Here is a 23857-nt window from a genome sequence, read left to right as displayed (position 1 = left end):
CATAAATGCATAGAGTCTTTAAAAAGAATGTGCTGTGCTTATGAGATTAACATCATCTGCCTACAGGCAATTATATTTAAACACATGAAGCTAATTCCATATGGTGTAGCTTCTTTAGGTTTAATAGAACATTAAACCACTAATCTGTGTGAAGATTGAAGTTGAATTGCCTTTTGTGATTGTAGCCCAAGGACTAAAAGCATGATTTTGAATTTTGGATACAGTGTTTATCATTCTCTCTAATAGCACTACCAGTGCAACCTGAAGGTCTAAGATGAATTGATGAAAGGGAGAAGACAAGTTTTCCATATTATTGAAGTATACTTTTGATATATTTTTTTAAAGAGGGGACCATTTATTTATCCTGAAAAATATTAACTCAATAGTTGTTGTTTTTATTTCTAGATCTTGTATTTTGATCAGGCTGAAATTTTGTATTTTGACTACACTGAAATTTAGCAAAAACTTGCACTTTGCTGAAACACACATGAGCACTTTGCATGAAACACACATTTTGCCAGCTGTAACTGAGAATGCAGAATAAACTATTTTTCCTTTATAGGTGTCATTGGTCAGTTCTTTTAAAAATGGGTTCCCTTAAATGTTTTGTTATCATCATCACTAGAGTTATAACTTTCAGAACAAGAGGGCCTTAGAAGGCCCATTGCTCGAGAAAGGTCCAGCCTTAACAACCGCAAAACCTTATGCCACCATAATATTCTTACTAATCATACGGGGTTTTTAAAGGGTTTTTGGTTTAGGTTTTTTCAGAGGCGTAGCAGCCAGTGCTTTTTTTCTTTTAAAAAAAATGTTTAAGGGTACTCTAATTTTCCTACTCATATTCAAATACCGCCCCTCAATGAGGCCAAACTTAGATTCACAAAATGTTATGGGGTATGCACCCCTGTGTCTCCCCAGAAAAAAGCATGGGGTGTAGCTGGGGTGGGGTGGGGCGCACTGCTTTTTTGAGCAGTGTGGGGCTTGTGTCTGCCTGCTGCCTCCCCCTCAGCCACTCTAAAGCTCAGAGGGCGGGGGCGGGCGGACTCCCTGCAGTCTCCGCGCTGCTCGAAAAAGCAACATGGGCCTGCAGGGCGCCGGAGCAGAATGCAGCTGGGGCACTGAGATTCCAGCGTGCCCTGCCTTGCCCCGCACCAAGGGCATCTCACCCCACCTCCACCCTTTTGCACAGCAGATGCGCCACACTGGACACCCAAGTGGATAGCTACACCGCTGGGATTTTTGTTGTTTTGCTATTGTAGGTTTTTACAAAAATATTCTTCCTTGTCAGTTAAATGCATTGCTTTCACCACTAGAGGGGCCCTTCTCCAAGTATTTCATTTATAAACTTGTAAAATGCAAGTTTTTCATTTCAACAAGTAATCATTTCAGGCTGTCTCCTCATACGGATTGCATGCCCATTAATATTAGAACAGCTCCAAAAGACCCCACATTTTTAGCTAATGCATTTGTGGTATCTGAGGCTTGGTTTAGACTACAGTGGTACCTCGCAAGACGAAATTAATTCGTTCCGCAAGTTTTTTCTTCTTGCGAGTTTTTCGTCTTGCGATGCATGGTTTCCCATAGGAATGCATTGAAAATCAATTAATGCGTTCCTATGGAAACCGCCTTCAGATCAGGTCCGGGGACAGTCTGTCCCCCGACCTCTTCTGAAGGCTGGGGGGGGGGGACAAGGGCTTTTCTTCCCACCCCCAGCATTTTAAAAAACCCCGGGACAGCGGAGGACTTCTCCACTGTCCGGGGCAATGTAAAAGCCCCTGGGAAGGCAGGCAGGGGGGACAAAGACTTTTGCCCCCCGCCCGCCTTCAGAAGAGGTCCTGGACCTCTTCTGAAGGCGGGCAGGGGGAGAAAGTCTTTGCTCCCTACCGCCTGCCTTCCAAAGCCGCCCGGGACAGCGGAGAAACGTGCTGCCTTTCTTCTCTCCCGGGAAGGCAGGCAGGGGGGAGCAAAGACTTTTGCCCCCCGCCCGCCTTCAGAAGAGGTCCTGGACCTCTTCTGAAGGCGGGCGGGGGGCGAAAGTCTTTGCTCCCCACCGCCTGCCTTCCAAAGCCGTCCGGTACAGCGGAGAAACATGCTGCCTTTCTCTGCTCTCCCGGGAAGGCAGGCAAGGGGGAGCAAAGACTTTCGCCCCCCGCCCGCCTTCAGAAGAGGTCCTGGACCTCTTCTGAAGGCAGGCGGGGGGCGAAAGTCTTTGCTCCCCCCCCCCGCCTGCCTTCAAAAGCCGTCCGCGATAGCGGGAAGCGCTTCCCTGCTATCCCGGACTGCTTTTAAAATGCTGGCGGTGGGGAGCAAAGCCTTTCGGCCCCCGTCGGCCTTCCTGGACCTCTTCTGAAGGCCGGAGGGGGGGAAAGGCTTTGCTCCCCACCACCAGCATTTAAAAGAGGTCCCCGGAGATTTCCCTATGGGCTTTCTTCTTGCAAAGCAAGCCCATAGGGAAATTCGTCTTGTGAAGTGCCTCCAAAACAGAAAACCCTTTCGTCTTGCGGGTTTTCCGTCTTGCGAGGCATTCATCTTGCGGGGTACCACTGTATGTGTATGCAATAGACACCTGTTTTTCTGCTTCTCCATTGTGTATCTCTGTATTGTGTATCTCTGATGAGGGAAAGGCATAACTATAAATACTAGAAAGGATATCATGGAGCTGTAGTGGGTCATGTTTTCCCCGCTCCCCAGTGCAATTTTTCTAGAAAAAAGGTGCCAGAACTCACCATGAACCCCTCCGTTGTTCTCTTATACAGTGATACCTCAGGTTACATATGCTTCAGGTTACTTATGCTTCAGGTTACAGACTCCGCTAACCCAGAAATATTACCTCAGGTTAAGAACTTTGCTTCAGGATGAGAACAGAAATTGTGGGAGGCCCCATTAGCTAAAGTGGTGCTTCAGGTTAAGAACAGTTTCAGGTTAAGTACAAACCTCCGGAACAAATTAAGTACTTAACCCGAGGTACCACTGTAATGGCAATGTCACCCAGTTGAGTTCCCAGAACTGTCTGGCAAGTTCCAGCTGAAAATTTTTTTCCTGGCGTCCCCCCCACCATACATCTACCAGGAGTTTACAGATATGTGTACTATTTGAAATTGTACAGCTGCATAAAGTCTCCATTGCCCTAAGTACCTTTAAGATAATCCTGAGAAATGACAGCTCTTCAGAGCAAACATAAGGGGAAAGTCTGTACTTACATACTGAAACAGCTCCTTGCCATCAGAAACGGTTCATTCAATCAGGGAGACCAGGGAACAAAAGCAGGGTCTGCAACATGCCCCTGTTTCAGTTCTGGGCCCTACTCTTACTTTAGCAACACTTTTGTTAAACTTTAAATATAAGCCAAATCACAGGGAGTTAATTCAACTGCCTGTCCCTCAGTGTAGCACTTGTTTTATTGCAATGAATGCCACAGAAGAATAAAGCCACAGTGTTTGTTTGTTTAGTCAGTAAGCATTCTACATGTTTTGAACTCAGCTCTTTACAGTACAAGGCAAAATCTACAATACGCTGAGGAAGAGAGTACTTCAGGTGAAACTGCCTGAAAGATAATTGTGGGGCTAATGAACCCTAAGGCGGTAACTCAGGCATTTATGAAAGAGCTGCCACACTCAAAATGCAAATAAAGTTTTATAAGCACTGACTGACTTATTTTGTGTCTGAGCTCATTGTACACGCCTGGCTACCTGAACTCTCTGTGACAAGTTGAGTGATCTGAGGGGTGGGGTTATGTGTTGAAATGGCATTCAGATACACTATGAAATGCTCATTTGAGCATTCTACCAAAGGCACAATGGCTGGGCAGGAATTAAAACAGCAGCCACACACACGAGAGAAATATGCATTCGTCTTGAGTTTGTCGCCATTTTAGAAATGGTAGGCTTCTGTGACCCTTCTCTAGATGGATGGAGCCTTACCTTTTGGGGGCAGATGAGTTGTGCTTGTTTGTAGTTATTTTGTGCATTGTACCTATTTCTCATTCCCCAGGTTCATTTCTCCCTTGATGAAAATGATAAGATTTAATTATCTGTTGGTCGAAACAGGTATCCCTAGCAAGGCAGATAATGTGTTTAACAAGGAGCCCCATACCGTGACTGTTGTCATATCAGTGTTTCATGGGTAAGGTTATTAGGTTTCTATCAGCATGACAATCAGAAGGGTGTGAATGACATCCTGAGGCTTACAAAGTATTGCAAAGAAGCAAAGGCCTCATTAACCATGGGAACAGTTGCAAAACCTTAGGAGACCGTATGCATCAGATGTTTGTAGTTTTAGGGCTGACCCAAGGTGAAAGGCAAGATGGCATCCCCTCCCAATTCCACATACAGAAGCCAGTCAGACTGGCAGCTGAATCTTCCTTCAAGACTGACGAAAGCATTCTCCACCATATCTGTGGGCAGTGTGAGGTAAACTTAGGACAGCCCACATGTAGTACACATAGCCCTGTACCACAACATCTTAGTATCACTCACTGCTGCCCAGTGTCTGCTGCCTGAGGAAGACACTCCACCTTGTCTAATGGTGAGGCCAGCCCTGGGTATTTTAAATGGCACTTAGGACATTCATACAGTTGTTTACTATCTATCAACTGTGAGACAGGAGATGTAACCTCCGCCACCCACACTCTCCTAGACTGGATGGATGTCATATAATGCCCAAAGCAAACCAGTAATTAGAAACTGCAATACTGTACTACACATAAATGAAACACAATAACCTCCATACAAAGGAAAATATGAACATCATCTCCCCCTTCCACTTCCCAGATGTCAAATAAGTATTCTTATTCATATTATATTGTATGATCCTCACTCAACTTTCTTCACTATTATCCGCTAACTGGGGATTCCAGTGTGGATGGCTGTTGCTGCATGGTGCCTCCGTAGTCGGTCCAGGGAGGCTGCCATCTTCCAGCGTGGCCAGGGGAGGAGATAGCTGACACTGCCAACCTCCAGCTGTGTTGGGCCCCCTTGTAAGGGTGGGCAGTGACCACTTAGCCAATTTCTCATTCCTTCACCAGGGATCTTCTGTATCATATTGTTACACACCACCTGAATCTCCACTGAGTGACTATATAAGATTCCAGGGGTTCCAGATGCTTATTATACATTATACCCCAAGAGTGTCTCTCATTGGTCCTCTCATAGCTTCAGCAAACTTAAGTGCAAAACAGTCATGGCTCCCAGTCTCTCAGTACAGCCATCTCTAGCCAGCACTGCATGGAGTTCTGCCTACTTCCTCCTACTTATTCTAAGAAGTCTTTGCAGAAAACAACTCATCCTGTTCTACTGCCAGCATTTCACCATCTCTCTGTGACCTCCATTTCAAAAGACTCCTACAAAAGGCACTTTTTCCTGTGGAGACATCATGTCCCCTGGTAGCCTCCCTTTTCGTCAGGGTAATGGCTCTGCTAACGCCTTTGTTGTGAGTCGAGGACCCACCACCCACATAAGGATAAATAAGACACAAGGACACATGTATTTAGGTTAATGGGCTAAAGAAGGCCACAACTTTATTGGTTACAGCATGTGAGTGGTATTGGCTTAGGCAATGGATCAAACAATCTATATATGACTCTACCCCACTCAGCAGGGAGTCATCCGAAGGTTAACAACCAGTGGTAGAAGCTTGTTGATGCAAATACAACTGGAAGCTACCCCTGATGTCACCGGGGATCATGCCATGGCCTTAGCCACCAGCAGGGCATTGGACAGGATCCATGACTGCCAGATTCCTTTAACAGAATACCCAACAAAGGGAGGGGTAGGGCAACCAACCAAAGTCCATAGCAAGGTCAAAAGCATAAATCTGACCTAAAGGGAGGGTGGGCGGGTGATCCAACGACTCCAGGCAGCAGCATGAGGGCACAGTGCTGCTGTGGCTGCTTGAATGTGGCTAAACCCCTATTGGCTGGCTGATGGGCGCGGTGCAGCAGCCGGGAAATTGATGCAGGGGGCCGAATACGCCCCCCTGCCAATGTGGGAACCGGCTCCCACTCACAACTCCTCCCCTCTGGTAGCAGGAGAGGCTTTCTTAGATAACACCTCTCTAAACCATCTCCTGAGGAAGCTGCCTTGACTTCAAGCCCCACATTTACAGTGGAACCTCGGGTTGCGAACGTGATCCGTGCAGGAGGCACGTTCGCAACCCGCAGTGTTCGCAACCCACAGCACCGCATCTGCACATGCGCGGATCACGATTTGGTCTTCTGCACATGCACAAAGTGTGATTTAGTGCTTCTGCGCATGCGTGAGTGTCAAAACCTGGATGTAACCCATTCCAGTACTTCCAAGTTTGGCGTGGTGCGCAACCCGAAAGTGGGTAACCTGAAGCGTCTAGTACAGTGGTACCTCAGGTTACAATTTCAGAAATTATGGGGTGAACTTGGCACCCAGGAATTTTAGTGGTGATCCTTGCCCCCTGCAAACCCATAACAATATCATAAAGGTAAAGGGACCCCTGACCATTAGGTCCAGTCGTGACCGACTCTGGGGTTGCAGCGCTCATCTCGCTTTATTGGCCGAGGGAGCCGGCGTACAGCATGACTAAGCATGGTCATGTGGCCAGCATGACTAAGCCGCTTCTGGAGAACCAGAGCAGCGCCCGGAAATGCTGTTTACCTTCCCGCTGGAGCGGTACCTATTTATCTACTTGCACTTTGATGTGCTTTCGAACTGCTAGGTTGGCAGGAGCAGGGACCGAGCAACGGGAGCTCACCCCGTTGTGGGGATTCAAACCGCCGACCTTCTGATCAGCAAGTCCTAGGCTCTGTGGTTTAACCCACAGTGCCACCCGCGTCCCAAACCCTATCATAGTAGTCTTCATAACCCAAAGGAAATAAGGCACAAACAAACATAATTTTAGAAAGAGAAAGCAGTCAGGAAGTCCAGAGCTGTACTGATGCAGCAGGCACAATATTCTCCATTTTGGAAATATTAACATACAGTATGTAATAAATGGCCACCAACTCGCAGAGAAAGCATCTGGTTTCTTTTCCCCCCTTCAGTATTGCTACACCATGAGTTATTTTCTCTGCAAGGGCTATTCACAGCCGAAATTATTTTTAAAGGACTAGGAAATTATGCAACCACATCTAGAAACATAGAAAGCTGTCTTATCTTCTTTGGTGATCGCTTGTAGCTGAGTAAGGTTGTCTTCCATGAAAACAGTCTTAACAGTGAGTCTGTAAGTGACTGTGGAGGCCAGTTTTGGATCCACATGTCCTTCCACAGTGGGGACATAGGTTTCTGGGCAGAGTTGATCATTGTGAGGGTCTGCCAAATGTGCCTTCGTATTAGCTCGTTTCTCCTTTTCACCCTGAGCTTGTTCATCTTCAAAGTCCATGACACATTTGGTAAAGCCTATTCTCCAATTGGAGTGCTAGCAGGACAGTGTCTTATACTTCAAACTGTTGGCCCACCCAACCCAGGATGGTGTACGCTGCGTGGCAGTGGCTGTCCAGGATTTGAAACAGGCCTTACATGGAGAGGCTGGGGATTGAACCTGTTGCCAGCTGCATGTAAGGCAGATGCTCATACCACTGAGCTACAGGCCTTCCCCATTAAAGTTTCAAAAGTAGCACAGGCCCTGGGTCCTAACTGGATAACTCTTTACTCATAGATGAAGAAGCATTAGGTAACTCCATATTTCTCATCCCCACAGTCTCTTTCATCAATTTAAATAAACATGTGACTTCAGGAAGTAACATACAAAATATTAGCTCCTCCTATGTCTGTTATTAAAGTAAATGGTGAAACTTCAGAGGGAGTCGGTCCACAAACAATGAGTCAAAGATGACAGAGGCAGGAGGGTGAAGCAAGCAGGAAGGAATAGCAGAAGCCCAAATATTACAAGCTGCCTGGCTGTTTCATGCATATAAAACTGCATGGTTAGCATCCATAGAAGGAAAATACACTCCTACCAACTTGGATCTTCTCCAGACATATCATTTCCGGAAGAATATTCTTTGTCACTTCCCTCTCTCTTATATGCACAGGAGGGAGAGGATGGAATAGCACAGCAGCAGGAGAGAACCATCTGAAAGGAGATTTCACAGCATTTTTGAACTTCAGGCTTTAGAATGGTAAGTGAATGGTTATACATACTGATGTTCAGGGTAATTTATTTGATGTGGAAAATACTATTTTCTGTAAAGAGAATGGAAATGCAACTGGGAAACTAGGTTTTATTATCCAGTCTTAATATGGAAAGACAACTAATGATATTTTAATAAATACAGTGGTACCTCTAGTTACGGACTCAATCTGTTCTGGGGTGCCATTTGCACCCTGAAAAGTCTGTAACTAGAGCAGCGCTTCTAAGCGTGTGGCACAATAGAACACTTCTGCACATGCGCAGAGCGCGGAGAATGTTTCTGCACGCGCACACATGGTGAAACCCAGAAGTATACACTTCTGGGTTTGCCGCGTTCACAAGCAGAAAAGATGCAACATGAACCTAACGCAATACGAGGTATGACAGCAGTTTACTGCTGTAAACTGATCCAAAAGGAAATGCCAGAATTCCTAGCATTTGAAGGTTATGTGGAAGACTATGTGGAAGACTAATGCTATGTAGTGGTGAACTAATGACATCTCCACATTCATGTGCCTTCTGATTCATATCAAATATTTTGCAGTATGATTCTCACACCCACTCCATACTATGCTTCTTAATTGCTATCTTGGTTCAATTCCAAGAAGCACTGCCATAGTGTAGGAGGCCAGGAATGAGAATTAGGTATTTCATGTACTGTATTTGATACTACTGCCTGCCTTGGTTTACAAGTGCTTTGCTGGGTTTTACAAGCCCAAAGACTTTTGGAACACAAGAGGAGGGTTCCGCCATCATACAATACAATTAAAAATAAAATATAAAAAAGTAAAGAACAAAGAAAATAAAAAGTCCTCCCTTCTCACGGGTGAATCTTAACTCTTATACTACTCAGAACTCTCCCAGCTCTCACCTGGGAGCTTCCCTTTCTTCTTCCAGCTTCCCAGTCTGAGATATCTTCCCTTCCCTGCCTCTCACACATGGTCCTTTACCTTCATGTGTGTACAATCCCCTCAATGATCCAGAGTAGAAGACACCAAAACAAGGAAAAAAGAAGAAAAAGAAGCAGGAATATAAAAATAACAAAATAATAATAATAATAATAATAATAATAATAATAATAATAATAATTTATACCCCACCCATCTGGCTGGGTTTCCCCAGCCACTCTGGGTGGCTTCCAACAAAACACTAAAATACAATAACCTATTAAACATTAAAAGCTTCCCTTAACAGGGCTGCCTTCAGATGTCTTCTAAAAGTTTGGTAGTTATTTCTCTCTTTGACATCTGGTGGGGGGACGTTCCACAGGGCGGACGCCACTACCGAGAAGGCCCTCTGCCTGGTTCCCTGTAACTTGGGTTCTCACAGCGAAGGAACCGCCAGAAGGCCCTTGGCGCTGGGCTTCAGTGTCCGGGCAGCACGATTCTTCTTAAAGAAGAAAAAGGGAAAGAGGGAGAAATAAAAAGGGCTTCCAATTCTCTGTCAATTATATACATATAAAGGTTATTCAAAGTATTCATTCCAGAATGAAATGCAGCTGTTCCTCGTTCTGCTAGGTGATATTTTCCCAGTCTCCCAGACATCTCAAGTTCATTCATTTCCCCTTTCAAACAAAAAGTCTTAAAGGGCTTCTCCAATTATTATTATTATTGATAAGTGTCAAAAAGTCTTCCCCAGTCCAGCATAACAACTATACTTCCAAAAACTTCAAGAACCATTCCTCCATGTAGAAAAGTAATATATCCTTCATCTTTAGTCACACAGAAGTCTCTCTGCCGTGGTCTTTTATTAAAACAGTGATCCATAGCTGAACTGTTTTTGTTTTTTTAACTCCTTCCATTTCTGCTTCTTTCACTCTTTTTTCAGGAATGTTGCCAGAGGCTTGGTAGCTTTTCCCTCTAAATTCACTCCAAATTGAGCACACAATGCTTTCTCTCTCAGCTCTTTCTCTACCAGCTCAGAATATTTCTTAATCTCTCCATCCGTGGTTTCATTGCACTCCTCTAACATCGTTAACTCCACCCCTTGATTGGTTCACTCCTCTAGGCACCTGTGTGAAGGTCCTCTCCATTTCACCATCTATTGCCTCTAGCTTTAGCGTTCCACTCTCCAGTTCTGGCAGTCCTTTATCAATATTATTCTCCAAAGGATCTGTGTCTTCTTTAACCTCATCTTTTCTGGTCCATTTTCATTCACCATCTTGTCCAGTAATCGCCGCATGATGCAAACAGTCCAACAGTGCTTTTGTTGTACTAAGTATTCTTGGTATTGTTAACAACTCACTCGCCACCTTAGGGGCTTACAGTCTCCACCTTAAAAGCTCAAGTCTCCCATCGAGACAGGCTTTGTTTTTTTGTGTCACATATCTAAGCCCCAAAGCATCCCAGTTATATTTGCTACAGAGAAGAGAATAAACAGCACCCACAGTATTTCATGTCTAGCTGGAAAGGATATAAGGTCATGGGGGAAGGGGACCTTGTACTGTGCTGATATTGGCTGCACTGTTAAGTAACTTGTTTCAGCAAATGAGTGGTTCTGGAATAGTAAAACTGCCACAGCATAGATGTATAACATCTATTGCATAACATGTATATTTAACATTGTATAACATGTATATTTAAATTTATTGCAGATTCCTATAGTTTGGATTGGTGCTTTCCTCCTCCTTGGCACAGCAGAAGGTGAGGCAATACTTTACACATTATGTATTTCAAGAGAACAATTTCATGATTAGACAAACTAAGCTAAAGCCTCTCCCAGTTTGCCACCAAATGGCATCAACATCCTTTTGACTGGCAGAGAACCAAAGACTGAAACATTCTAGAAACTCACTGTGCAATTTGTGGCATGACAATGTGACATTTAGGGGATGCGCCACAACTCAGTGGTAGAACATCTGCTTTTCATGTGGAAGTTTCCAGATTCAATCCACAAAATTGCTAAAGCAGGACTGGAGAAGATTCCCTTCCTGAAAACCTGGAGAGCCACTGCCAGTCAGTGTAGTAAACTAGATGGACTAGTGGCAATACTTCCGAGATGTTTGACTGAAATTTAGTGACAACCAGGCTCTTTTGTTACAGTTCTGTGTGGACAACCTTTATTCCAGGATAGTAAACATATGGAGGAAGAATAGGCTTTTATTGTCAACCTCTACACATTTATTAGGTTTCTGCACAGAACCTATGCATGTACACATTTACAGCATCCAACCAGAGACATCCGTAAAACGATCTGTGGACACACATTTAAACATATGCATTCTTACAAGAGCAATGGGTCAAATGCAGATTATGCTACTTAAGTAATGTCTAGCCTATCCCATTGATTTTAATGGAAATTAAGATATGGTTAACTTCTTTATAATTTATTTCAATTCAACAGTTTCTATATTGCTTAATTACAATTGTCTTTAAGTGGCTCACATGAAACTCAGTGCATAAAACTGTTGATTATGATTGGTTTTGGTTAATAAAAGAAGAATTTCCTGAATTCCTGTCTGGTAAGAGAGCTATAGCAGAGATTTAAAATCACAAAACTTCCAGCAAAGTAAAGCATGGGAATGTAGGCAACTAGACTTTTAAAATATCCCTTTTTAAGTTACTTACAAGGTTCCCCCTGTATTCCCCTTTAGCACAGAAAAGACCATGCAGATTGGAAAGTTTAAAAATGTTTTTTACTTACAAACACTTTCAAAGGTCAGATTCATGTGCTTTTCCATACAGCAGCAAGAGAAGAGAGGCAGTAAAGCTTAGCTTCAAAATTGGTGGTAAAATAGTTCTAAACATGTGGTCTGGGCTTGGAGTGATTAGCCCAGACAACTTCTCTGGTCAGATTCACATGGTGGAAGGGAGTGAATAGAGAAACTTGACTTCCTTTGTTCCAAGTTAAGCGTGTGTGACCTAGTTAAGTCTAGCAGAATAGCTTGATCTATGGTCTTAACCCCTTCATGCATTAACTAGAGCTAAGCATGTTGGATATATGAGGCTAATTTATACCACTAAAATTTAGACAGTATTCCTAACCACATTTACCTGTAAGTGTAGATCAAACTCACTATAATAATATGAGACATTTGTAATAGGTGATGCTATAGGTGATACTATGTTGGTGAATACCATGTACTTAACAATTTGCCTTGCATGCTCTCTAGCCAATGAAGTCTGCTATAAAGATCTGGGTTGCTTTTCTGATAACCCCCCTTGGTCAGGAATACCTGGGAGAAAGTTGTTTGGCTTACCAGCATCTCCTGAAAGCATGAATATATCTTTTTTGCTTTTCACTAGAGAGACTGGGAATCTTTCACAGGTGAGACAACCTTTTTTAATTGTTTATTTAAGAACTGTTGGCAATATATGTGTATGCCTGTATGTGCTAGGCTTGATCCTGTCTAATCAGACAATGGCATTTGCTAAGACAGAGATTCTCAGCCTCCTTTTCTCACCATTTGTATAACAGCAACCATCTGACAGGGTTGCCATGCCTGTGAATGACAGAAACTATGAAGCTCTTTCCACATTGAAAATGGTATCTCAGGCATAGGCAAACTCAATCCTCCAGATATTTTGGGTCTACAATTCCCATCATCCCTGAGCACTGGTCCTGTTAGCTAGGGATTATGGGAGTTGTAGTCCCAAAACATCTGGAGGGCTGAGTTTGCCTATGCCTGTGGTATATAATTGCTAATGAGGGATGGGAGAGAAAGTCAATTCAGTTCTCATTTGAAAGCTAACTCCCCTGTCACGCTTTCCAAAACAAATCACAAACTGAAATGCAACCGTACTTTGAAATTCACACTCCTCTGAATTTTGCAGTGCAGTTCTCCAGCCAAGAATGTGCACAGAAGTGCATCTACTCATGTAAAGTGTGCACATAATTGCATATATTACTGAAAATAACATAGAAAATGCATCATAACAGAAGAAAATGCTTTGGAAAAATGTGTACTTTGGGCAAATTGCATACAAAAATGTGCCTATTGGGAGAAATTGGCAGTAAAATGCTGAAGAAGTTTCATGATAACTTTTTTATATTAAAAAACTAGCTTGCAAATGTGGAAATATGGAAAGCTGAAGATTGGGAAAATGAGAAACTGAGAGAAACTGATACAGACATATTCACTCTTCCTGGTGGATAACTAATTCATTACAGTGGTAGCTTGGGTTAAGAACTTAATTCGTTCTGGAGGTCCGTTTTTAACCTGAAACTGTTCTTAACCTGAGGTACCACTTTAGCTAATGGGGCCTCCCACTCCTGCTGCACCACCGCTGCATGATTTCTGTTCTCATCCTGAAGCAAAGTTCTTAACCCGAGGTACTATTTCTGGGTTAGTGGAGTCTGTAACCTGAAGCGTCTGTAACCCGAGGTACCACTGTATAGGAATTGAGATATATACGCTTGTAAAGCAGGCTAGAGATGAGCTAGCATTGAAATCTGTATTGCCAAGGAGCATATGAGTCACTTGAGGATTTGGAAACCTCAGATTCTAGGATCTTTTCACAAGACATTAGTGCCAACAGTTGAAAAATCAAGCACAATTCTAGCCAGTAGAACTTTATGAGGATGTTGGTACCTGAGAATAAGTGAGAAAACATTCTTTGCTTTGAAGATCCTTAAAATAAATTAATTTTATATTTTTAATTCCCAACAGAAACTGTTATACACCGAAAAATCAACTGTTCAAAATTCTTATTTCTCTCCATTGAGGAAAACTCACTTCGTTATCCATGGATTTACCAGTACTGGAAAATATGGCTGGGTTGTGGAGATGTGCTTGGTATGAGATTTATCTTGACTAGTTTCCTTCTTCAGTTAGGACATGGGGAACAGGTGAACATTATGCAAACACACAGGCTCACAATAATAACAATGGGAATCAGTAGGTCATTTTGCCTTCTTCAAACTCAAGGGATGCATTGGTTTGCAAGAGTCTTTGGTGTCTTGCTCTAAAATCACACCTTACTGTACAGTTGCTGTCTACTTGTTGTGCACTGTGACCTGGATTGCGTAGGCTAAACTGTGGAAGGTGGGCAGAAGGCTAGCCCAGCTTCTGGGTATGAGATTGGACTACCTAGTTTTTGGATCCTTTGAAACTGGTGATCAAGTACATTTGAAAGAACCTCCAGTGTTTCTGATTGTATTAGCAACCTCTAACATATTACTTTTTCTGAAACATACATGTGATGTAGCTGCTGGTGAAGGTGGAGAACGTAAACTGCATTGCTGTAGATTGGGAAGATGGTGCCAAATGTACCTACTTCACAGCCGCAAGCAACATTCGTGTTTTAGGGGCTGTAACAGCTTATCTTATCAACACTTTAGCGGTAAGTATGATGTTACGTTTCAGAGCCAGATACTATATCCTACTAAATCAGCTCTTTTAAAAAAATAAATTTTATGTTTTTCTCTATAGGTATAGAAAATAAAAATGCATATAATAGAAACATTATACATGCAAGAAGATTCTAAGCAGATAGCAGACCCAAGTATATTCAAATAAAATCCCAAATCTATTTTGTTATAGTAGCACAAACTTCCCCATATGAATTCAGCCAGGTCAAATGCAGGTGCACCTCATCTTATGTAAGAGTTCAGTTCCAGGGATTATGCATAGATGTGGAAATTGCATCTTGCCAAACCCTTGGATCCACCCCACAACTAGTCAGCCTGCCTTCTATAAGGGGGGAGGGAAAGAGAGGACCCTCAGCATTCCCACAGCCAGTGCGCTAAGTGGGCATTGCCCCACAAGCAAGGCTAAGAGCTTCAGAGCTCTTTTCGCACAAGGACCGCTTGGGGTTACCCACTGTGAAAAGTGCTTTGAAGCTCTTGGCCTTGTCTCTTGGGGAAGGCCTGCTCACTGTGCTGACTCTAGAAGTGTTAGGGATACTTGCAGGAAGTCGAATTGTTCCATGGAGTCTCAAGAGAACAACCCTACCAGTCCACCTTCAACTGTGTATAGCCAAAATTGTGCAAGTCAAATGTACTTGAGATGAGGTATTACTGCATGCTATAAATGGATACCAACTTTGTATGTAGCGTCCTAGATTTCTTTCCGTTCCCATTTTATACCCTTTTATGTAATCTTTGCATTCATTTTTTCACATTCTGCTTTTATTGCACTGCCAACAAGTTGCACATACTGTACAGTTTTATTCATCTTTTGAAGCAAGGGCGGTATGTCTCGTTTCACTGCTTGAGGAAAAACAGGAAGTGCCCCCCACCTTGCTTCTGCTGCCCCCGCCGAAGAATCCTTAACTTATCCAGTTCACTCAATGCAGCCAGTGCGAATATAAGCCCTGAGTCCATGTCAATTGCATTACAGCGCTTGTGCAAAACTCTCTGCTGCATAATGTAAGAATGATGTCTCCTTTACTAATCATTTGAGCTTATATATTCCCCACCCCCATTCTTGAATCACTAGGAAGTGTATCACTATTGTCCATCCAAGATCCACCTCATTGGTCATAGTCTTGGTGCTCACACTGCTGGAGAAGTAGGAAGACGACTTCGAGGCAATACCAGACAATTTTCAGGCATTGGCAGAATAACTGGTATGAATTCCTATGAAACTGCATTTAAAGCACATTTCCCCCAAAGAATCCCAGGAACTGTATTTTAATCCCACAGAGCTACAGTTCCAAGCACCCATAGCAAACTACAAATCCCAGGATTCTGTTTGGGGGACAATAGATGTGCTTTAAATGGATGGTGTGAATGCCACATGAGAAAGCTTGATTGGTGAAAGATATTCAGTGGGAAAATGTGGGATCTCATCTGATTGATAAAGGCAAACCAGATGCTTACCAAGCTCGTTCAGCTGCAACATCACTAGGAAATGCTGGAAGTATAAGGACCATTGATAAAAATGCACAGTAACACAATTGCAAGGCAAAGCTTTACATCATATCAGTATAGCTGACTGAAAAAGATGTCATACATTCTGCATTTCATCTTTCTCACCACATTCCAGCCATGCAGAAGATTGGCAAAAGAAGGTGGGAGTGAAAAGGAAGGAGCTAGCAACAGGGAGTAGATGTGCTTTATCCTGATTTTTAGGACAAAAGATACTGGGTGGGCAAGGAGGTTTCTATAGTTTCATGTGATAGCAGACCATCATTTTGAGCCTTATTTGCTGTGTCAGCATAAAGGCCTGGTGTAGATGTTACTGTTGAAGAAATTTAAAAGGGGTTCCTAGAACGGAGGTAGCACTTCCAGAAACCCAAAGAAAAGGGTGCAGGCTGCATGTAAAAATATAGGCCTTCATTGAAATAAAAATGTTCACAGGGACAGCCCAAAAAATAAAGAGGCTATGAAGTGACATACAGGAGCATGAACTCTTATACACTTCTATGCTAGCCTGTGATTACAAACAACCAATCAAAGGATTAGAACAACTTTCCCATAGCAATTACAATCCATAGTCATCATTTGAAATCAATCAGAGATCCTTAGCTAACCTACCCCAACCTTCTCATTATAATAATATGTCATTAAACACTGCCATCCTTCAAGAACTAATTTAATTAATTTTCGATTAATTAAACTATTCCTTACCTTTCTACAAGCAACTGTTATTAATAATTTATTATTAATATATCCTTTCTCTATGTTAACTTAAAATTAAATGATACTGTTCCACCTAGCTAGTCTCCTTTCATGTATTCTCAATTTCTATCCTTTCATATTCGAATACAGAATTTTCTTAATCTCCACTTAAAACAATCTGTTTTTTTTTCTACTAGGAGGAGTTGGTGAGGGTTCATATATGGATTGTTGAAGAGCACTGCTAATATGTCGCTCACCTTTTCCAGTGGGTGGGGTTGCAGCCAGGCATCCAGGCTGCTGCAGTGATCTGGCGGGGGCAGAGATTGACACCCCCTTCGTGCCATCCCAACCACGTCATGGGCACTGGGTGGGGCCACACCCAGGGGTGGCCCTGCTGTCCAATCAGCACTGGTAGGGGCATGGCCGTGGGAAACATAAACCACAGTGCAGCCAGGGGCCTCTCCTCTCTCACCCTTTGCCGAATCTCCCTACCCACCCTCTTTTTTATGCTTTGCAATGACACAACCCTGCTATGGACAAATGTTGTCTGCAATACTGCTGGGATTGGGTAGGAATTTTTTCCACTTGGCCAATTGGCACCAGCCATTTGGTTTTCGCCTACCTTGTAGCAATCGTCACAACTTTGTGAGCTTAGGCATTGGGTAAGCCTTTGTTTGGATGGAGGGGAGGTTGTAGCCTCTACCTGCCCCTCCTGATTAAGGGTATCCGGGGGTGTGGATTCTTTCTGATGCCTGGTTGTGGGCTAGGGCCATGCCATGACCCCAATGGGGACCCCTCAGGGTGTCCATATTTGATGTAAGTGATAGGGCTCCCCCTATTGGTGGTTTACCCTTAGATGGACTCCTGGCAGGAGTAGAGATATAGTCTGGCTATACCCAATGCCTAAGCCAAACCACTCACATCTGTAACCAATAAAGTTGTGGCCTATTTGAACCCATAAACCTAAATACTTATGTCCATGTGTTTATTAACCACTAGGGAAGTGTGGGTCACGGAGCCTTGGCACACAGCAAATATGGAGCTCTAAAAAACCAAATAGAGTCCTAACACAGAGATAAAGGGAGACAGAAAAATCTCCTTCATTACCATTCCTAATCAGGATGCAGAAGTGTCTCCCAAGTTTAGGATCTCAAATGTTGTTGGACTACAGCCTCCATCAGCTCCAAGCAGCAAGGCTAATGGTCAGGGAGTTGATGGGTTGTATTCTTGGACCCAGAAAAAACAAAACAGGTTTGCTAATGGATTTGGTTTGCTAAAATAAACTGGATTATTTTATGTTTTTTTAGGCTTGGATCCACCTGGGATAGGTTTTGAAGGTTTCCCTGATATGGTCAGGCTGGATCCTTCTGATGCTCAATTTGTGGATGTCATACATACCAATGCTGGAAAGTTTCCCACAATAGGTAACTGCCAAACACACATGGATTTTGTGCTGAAAGTTGAAGCATGGAGCAAACCATTTATTGCCCTATGAATCTGTTTCAGGATTTGGTATGTTCAATGCCACTGGTGATCTTGACTTTTACCCCAATGGTGGAAGAGTTATGCCAGGATGTGATGATAAGAATACAACACTAGTTGAAACTGACTTTGATACAGGTAAGCCTGTCTGCATTGTTTATAGCAGGGGTTGCAAAACTTTTTGGACCAGTGGGCATAGTTCAAGTTTTGAAAGTGTGCTGGGGACACCAGATTTTCTTTTTTCTTTTTGGCAGAAATGGAGGGTGTTGGAAACTGTCACCACTCAAGAAGCCATGAGTACTATAAGTACAGCATTGTCTATCCTGGAGGATTTGTTGCTTACCCATGTGAATCATATGAATCCTTCCAAGAGGTAAGCATGGTGGTCTAGTTTGATTAGATTATATCAGCATAGCAGGGCCAATACCAGACTTGGCAAGGGACACAGGACTTGGCACAGCGCCAATGAGGGGCCTTCTACCCCCACTCTGCAACTAGGGCAGGGCCTAGCATGTACTACAGATCTATGAAATCAATAAATATTCTGCATCTAAATTTTATTCCATAGAAGAATTGCATTTTCAAAGCTTTACTAGCAGAACTCAAGTTTCAAATGTTAATCTTACAAAACTTCTTTCTCACAGACTGACTGAGCCCAGTGTGAGACTTGAGAACAGATTTTACTAAAATGTAGTTAGGAATACAAAACGCTCTGTCTCTCTTTCTCCTTCCTGCTACATGCTGAGCCAATGCCCAGAGAGAGAGAGAGAGAGAGAGAGAGAGAGAGACTACACATAGTTTTTGCACACACAAGCAATTTCATTAGCATATATAAACATATGTAATAGTATTCAAACCTTGTGATTCAGTCACAACCTCAAGCTGCCTCATCTTGAGTGGAAAAAACACCAGTTCCATGGAAAAATACTGGCCATGTGCTTAAACATTCTTTACAGTAACTTGAATACAATGCATTTAAAATATCCAACATTTTATGTAATATTAAACATAAACTTGCACAGACTCCGTACACATCAAGGGTTAGGCACAAAGACTTTCAGAGCAGAATGTGAGTGTCAGGCAGCCTTGAATACCAAGACCTCTCACTGTAGAAATTAAGGGCAATTCAACTACCACATCCTATCAGTGCAAGGATTTCTGCTTGCACAACAGGACTTCCCCCTCCCCCTTCCTCAGGCATGCCCCAAGCCCTCCCCAGATCTTTCCTGGAGAGTTGGGGGAACCATTAGAACAGATTTAGGGAGTGTGCAGGTGGAGGAGAGGGGAGAATGATCCATTGTGTAAGCAGAAACCTTGTGTTGATGGAACAAGAAAGTTAGACGTATGTTGGTTACAATCCCATGAATCAGCTGCACTCCAAACCTTGTTTACCAGGGATTAAGTTCCATTGACTTCAACCAGACTTGCTTTTGAATACTCAGGGTTAGGATTGCAGGTATTGAGTACTCCAGGTTAGTATGAGGAAAATTGCAGAACAAAAATAATAATTCATACCCCTCATAGTTTGAGACAATGAGGCGGAACAGCAACAAAGGATACTTGAACTGACACCATAACAAATGTTTGAATGGAAAAAAGCAAATGCTCTCTTGACCAATGCATTATTTTCTCCTAGGGAAATTGCTTTCCATGCCCCAGAGAAGGCTGTCCAATGATGGGCCACTATGCTGATCGGTTCCAAAATAAACTGAGGAATAACAACCCAAAGTACTTTTTAGATACCGCACCTGAGAAGCCATTTACCAGTAAGTGCACAAATTAAAGTCAGTTCAGTACAGATACACATGTGTGTCATTGCCGTGAAATCTGTTCATATACAAGACTCTTTTCAGCAGTCCATGCAGTGATCACAGTTTTGGGAATCAAAACGACACATAGCTGTGACTTCCCCATTGTTTTCCATGAAGAGAAATGAACATGTTTTCAACTGGAATCATTTCCAAGTGCCAACACACTGCAGGGAGGATTGCTGTGGATTTTCTTATCCCAGGTGACCTTGTACAAAGCCCCAAGAATGTGTTTGAAGTTGCAAGGAACAGATTACAAAGTTCCTGGTCAATTTTCTCTCTCTCCAAGTGTGAAACCTTCGATAGGAAACATAGAAAGCTGCTTTATGCTGAGTCAGACCATTGGTCCATCTAACTCAGTACAGTCTTCACTAACTAGCTGTTGCTCTTCGGGGTTTCAGACAGAAATCCTACCTGGAGATGCCATGGATAGAACCTGGGACCTCCTGCATGCAAAGCACGTGTTCTGTCACTGAGCTACAGCATTTCAATGTGTGAAATGATTAACGATCACATATCAACAAGCACAGGAAGCAATCACATATGCATGGATAATATTCACACACCTTCATGCTGCAATCCTAATTATGCATAACCAGGAAGCATATCTCTCTGACCTCATTGAGATTCATTTCTTAAACATAAAATTCCCATTCCTAATTAGGATTGTCTAATTGGGCAATGTTGATGATTGAGGTACAAATAAATGCTGTTTTTCATGGGCAAAATACATGGGCAAAGGCAGTGAAATACTTCACACATTTGGGCACTGCACATTTTTCTTTTCCCCCTTTCTTTTTGCTAGTTTTATAATTCAAGGGGGGGGGATAACTGGGCCAAATATAGCACCAGCTTCTTAACAATTAAAGAAATTAAGCTCTTCCCACACTGCAGTGGATTTAAAATCATACACCTTTAAATTTATTTTGGTAATCTAAGCTTCGAACCAACACAGCAACAGTGGCCTGGATCCAAATTTCAAGTAATGAAAGTCTTGTTCAACTCACCTCTCCCCAAATTTCTTAAATTAAAGGCTATTAAAGTAACCACGGTTGCTTTTTCATTTGCCTCAGGGATGAATGCTAAATGCATAGAATTCTTCCTCTCTATTTGCAGTTCTTGCTCTTCCTACTTTCATATCTTGATTCATTATATATTTATTGTGTAGGCTGGCTATATAATATATCGGTCAAGCTATCTGGAATGACAGGCGTGAAGGGAGAAATTGACATAGCTTTCCAAATGAAAGATGGAAAGACAAAAGAATACCAAATTGGGAGGTATGTTTTATGATATAGTGAAATAGCAGGTTTTGCAGTTTTGCTCATACATGATTCAATTAATCATCGTTAAACATGTTTATAAGTTGTGTGCAGATATTTCACAAGTCAGCTGTTCTGTTTATATGCTGTGATGTTAATGTACACATAGTTTCGGTTGCCTGTCACCAGGGCTGTCTTAAGCATATGCGGCGCCGGGGTGCAAACATCGACCCAGTGCCCCTCCCCAGGTTGCCCAGTCCCAGGCGCGCAGGAGGGCAGAGCCGGCTGGCCGCCTCAGCATCTCACTGGCTCGGTTACCCCTGAACCCGTGGTGCAGAGCCGCCCGCAGCAGAAGAGTCCACCGCGGTGCTCTGACCGACGGGCGGGCTCTTCCCCAGATTCTACACTTGGGCCCCAGACTCTTGGCCTGGCACCTCTGAGAGCTCAGCGCTCAGGTGCCCCACACCCCTACTGCCTATGGGTAAGACGACCCTGCCTGTCACAGTTAAATAATTGCAGGTATGACAATCCACAGCCTGCTGGTGCTCTGAGGAATGTATAGGGCTGCTATGGACACCAACAATTTTTAACCTTAAATATGGAACCTACTTTTACTCTTTTGACTGTGCCTCTCTCTTTCTCTGTATGTGTCTTTTGCCACCCCTGCTTCTCTTAAAAGAAATCCTAAACAAAAACAGAAAGTTGTCAGATTAGAGAGGAAGCTGTTTCAATTTAAACTTATCATATGATGCCTAAATAACACAAACAACTAAAACAATTAAATGATCAACCAGTCCTTACAATGGAGAACGGACAGCACTGTAAAAGTTCAGAGCAGATTTTATAACACCTTGATGCCCTCTTTTAGAAGTTGGTATGTAATAATAATGTGCAACAATGTCATGAATTTATTGGGTGATCTTTAACAAGTCAGGCTTTCAGCCTCACCTGCTCATCCATCTTGAAATATATGTACGTGAGTGACACGAAATGTGAATGAGCAACAATAATTCCGCAGATTACCTGACTATTAAATTGACAATTGCAAAGCACAACTGTTATATTGATGCTCTCTAATGACTTTCATTGCTTGCCCATTTTCAGTGGCAGCCTTAACCAAGGGCAAACCTACTCAAAGCTCATCAGTGTCGAAATTAATCCTGTAAAAGCTTCAAGAGTTGTATTTATTTGGCATAAGAAGAGCTTCACTTCATTCTGGGCTAAACTGGGAGCTGAAAGAGTGCGCCTAGTCCGTGGAAAGGATGGGCATGAGTAAGTATGGCTATTCTGAATGTTTTGATTTCATGATTTATACCATCAGGGGCAGGAGGTTTCGTAATCTGGGCAGCCCAGGACCTCCATGCAAACTGCCCTGGCTTGTGCCCTAGAGAGGTCACTTTGGTGCTGTGAATGCAGCAAAAACAATGCAGGAGGCAGAAATTACAAGTTACCAGTCCCTGCAGTCACAGCATCCACTGAGATTCTTCAGAAGTCAAGGCCAGAGCTCCCCATTCCTGCTTTAAAGAGTACTTGAATGATTAACAATTCTGTTGGAACAAACCACAACTTTCCAGTTGAGAAAATCATGTACATTCCTTAACTTACCAGTCTTATGCTCACACTTGGCTATCTCTGCTTCTTTTCAACATTCAGCGAAATATATTGAGGAGGGGCAAGGAAAACTTATTGGAAGTGAGAGATTTATTGACATGGTGGTTTCTGCCTTTTCTCTCCCAGATCCTTCTTTTGTGGCAGTGGGACAGCAACACATGGAGTTCCTCAAATACTTACACCTTGCTGAGCATTAAAAGGAAGCAGATTATGTATATGTAAACTACAAGAACATAGAACTGCTTTTTTCACTTGGCCACTGAAAGAGCTTGAAGGTTTGAAACATAGTTGTGCTTCTTTCTTAGTCTGCCCTGTGCAAAATCATGGTTTGTTTTTAAAACAAGAAGTCATTATAATTTTGATCTGCTTCTAAATACATGAAAGTACTGTAGACATAAAAAATGGATGTTTTGATGTATGCTGGGAGTTCATTCCAGATCCAGAACTGAATTGATTGAATTGATATGTCCAAATGGTGAAATGTGTGTGTATTTATATGTGTATGTTTAATAGGAATCTGTTGCTCACATTTCTACAGAGACATCCCACCTCACATTTTGAGCATCAAGTAGCAAAGCATGATATGTACATAACAATAGCTGCTCCAGACTATATTGAACCCTCATACAAAATATTGTATTTAGTGCTTCGTAGAGATGCTATATTATTTTCTGTTACAATAGCTGTGTGCCTTTTAGCTGAAGAGCAGGGGTATGTATGCATTTTTTGTCAGACTAATTAATGAATGGCTGCAAAAAAAACCCACAATAAAGAAATTGCAACTGAGTAAAAATGTTGCTTGCTTTCTTATTTTAGTACCCGTGATAGAATCCCAAATTCTCTCTACAAAAGTCTATAAATGGTGAGAGAATGCCATCTATCTATCTATCTATCTATCTATCTATCTATCTATCTATCATCTCTCTATCTATCTATTTATCTATCTATCCAGTAAATTTATAAACTAATTCCTCATAAAGAAAGAAATTGTTGTACATATCTGATTACACATGACTAAAACGCATGAGACAGTTATTCTTTTTATCATTTTTTGCCTGGTTATTTCCATACACACTGCCCAGGGGAGAACACTTT

General features: G+C 42.6%; 1 protein-coding gene and 1 long non-coding RNA gene across 3 annotated transcripts in view; one reads left to right on the top strand and one right to left on the bottom strand.

The window, feature by feature from the left end:
* The window catches only part of LOC310707663 (pancreatic lipase-related protein 2-like), a 28698-nt gene extending 5153 nt beyond the window's left edge, over positions 1-23545 (top strand). The window contains exons 1-14 of one of the 2 annotated variants that reach the window (XM_083504981.1): positions 1078-1214; positions 8000-8086; positions 10691-10739; positions 12209-12363; positions 13706-13831; positions 14244-14378; positions 15476-15605; positions 17907-18023; positions 18106-18219; positions 18336-18454; positions 19718-19847; positions 21058-21169; positions 22256-22423; positions 22889-23545. In XM_083504981.1, the coding sequence (XP_083361107.1) occupies positions 8084-8086; positions 10691-10739; positions 12209-12363; positions 13706-13831; positions 14244-14378; positions 15476-15605; positions 17907-18023; positions 18106-18219; positions 18336-18454; positions 19718-19847; positions 21058-21169; positions 22256-22423; positions 22889-22952 (1422 nt within the window). In that variant the 5' untranslated portion in view covers positions 1078-1214; positions 8000-8083 and the 3' untranslated portion in view covers positions 22953-23545. Of the gene's footprint in view, positions 1-1077; positions 1215-7999; positions 8087-10690; positions 10740-12208; positions 12364-13705; positions 13832-14243; positions 14379-15475; positions 15606-17906; positions 18024-18105; positions 18220-18335; positions 18455-19717; positions 19848-21057; positions 21170-22255; positions 22424-22888 lie in introns of those variants that run through there. The other variant, XM_083504982.1, reaches the window with a different exon arrangement.
* Positions 19855-22240, bottom strand: LOC310707714. The gene is made up of 3 exons (XR_014526684.1): positions 21904-22240; positions 21761-21835; positions 19855-20186 (listed from the first exon to the last, which is right to left on the bottom strand). It is a non-coding gene; the product is annotated as an uncharacterized lncRNA (long non-coding RNA).
* Positions 23546-23857: the final 312 nt, after the last annotated feature.

The sequence above is a fragment of the Podarcis liolepis genome (assembly GCF_965112155.1).
Source record: "Podarcis liolepis genome assembly, chromosome: 5".
Classification (NCBI taxonomy): domain Eukaryota; kingdom Metazoa; phylum Chordata; class Lepidosauria; order Squamata; family Lacertidae; genus Podarcis; species Podarcis liolepis.
This window is presented reverse-complemented; position numbering and strand designations above follow the sequence as displayed.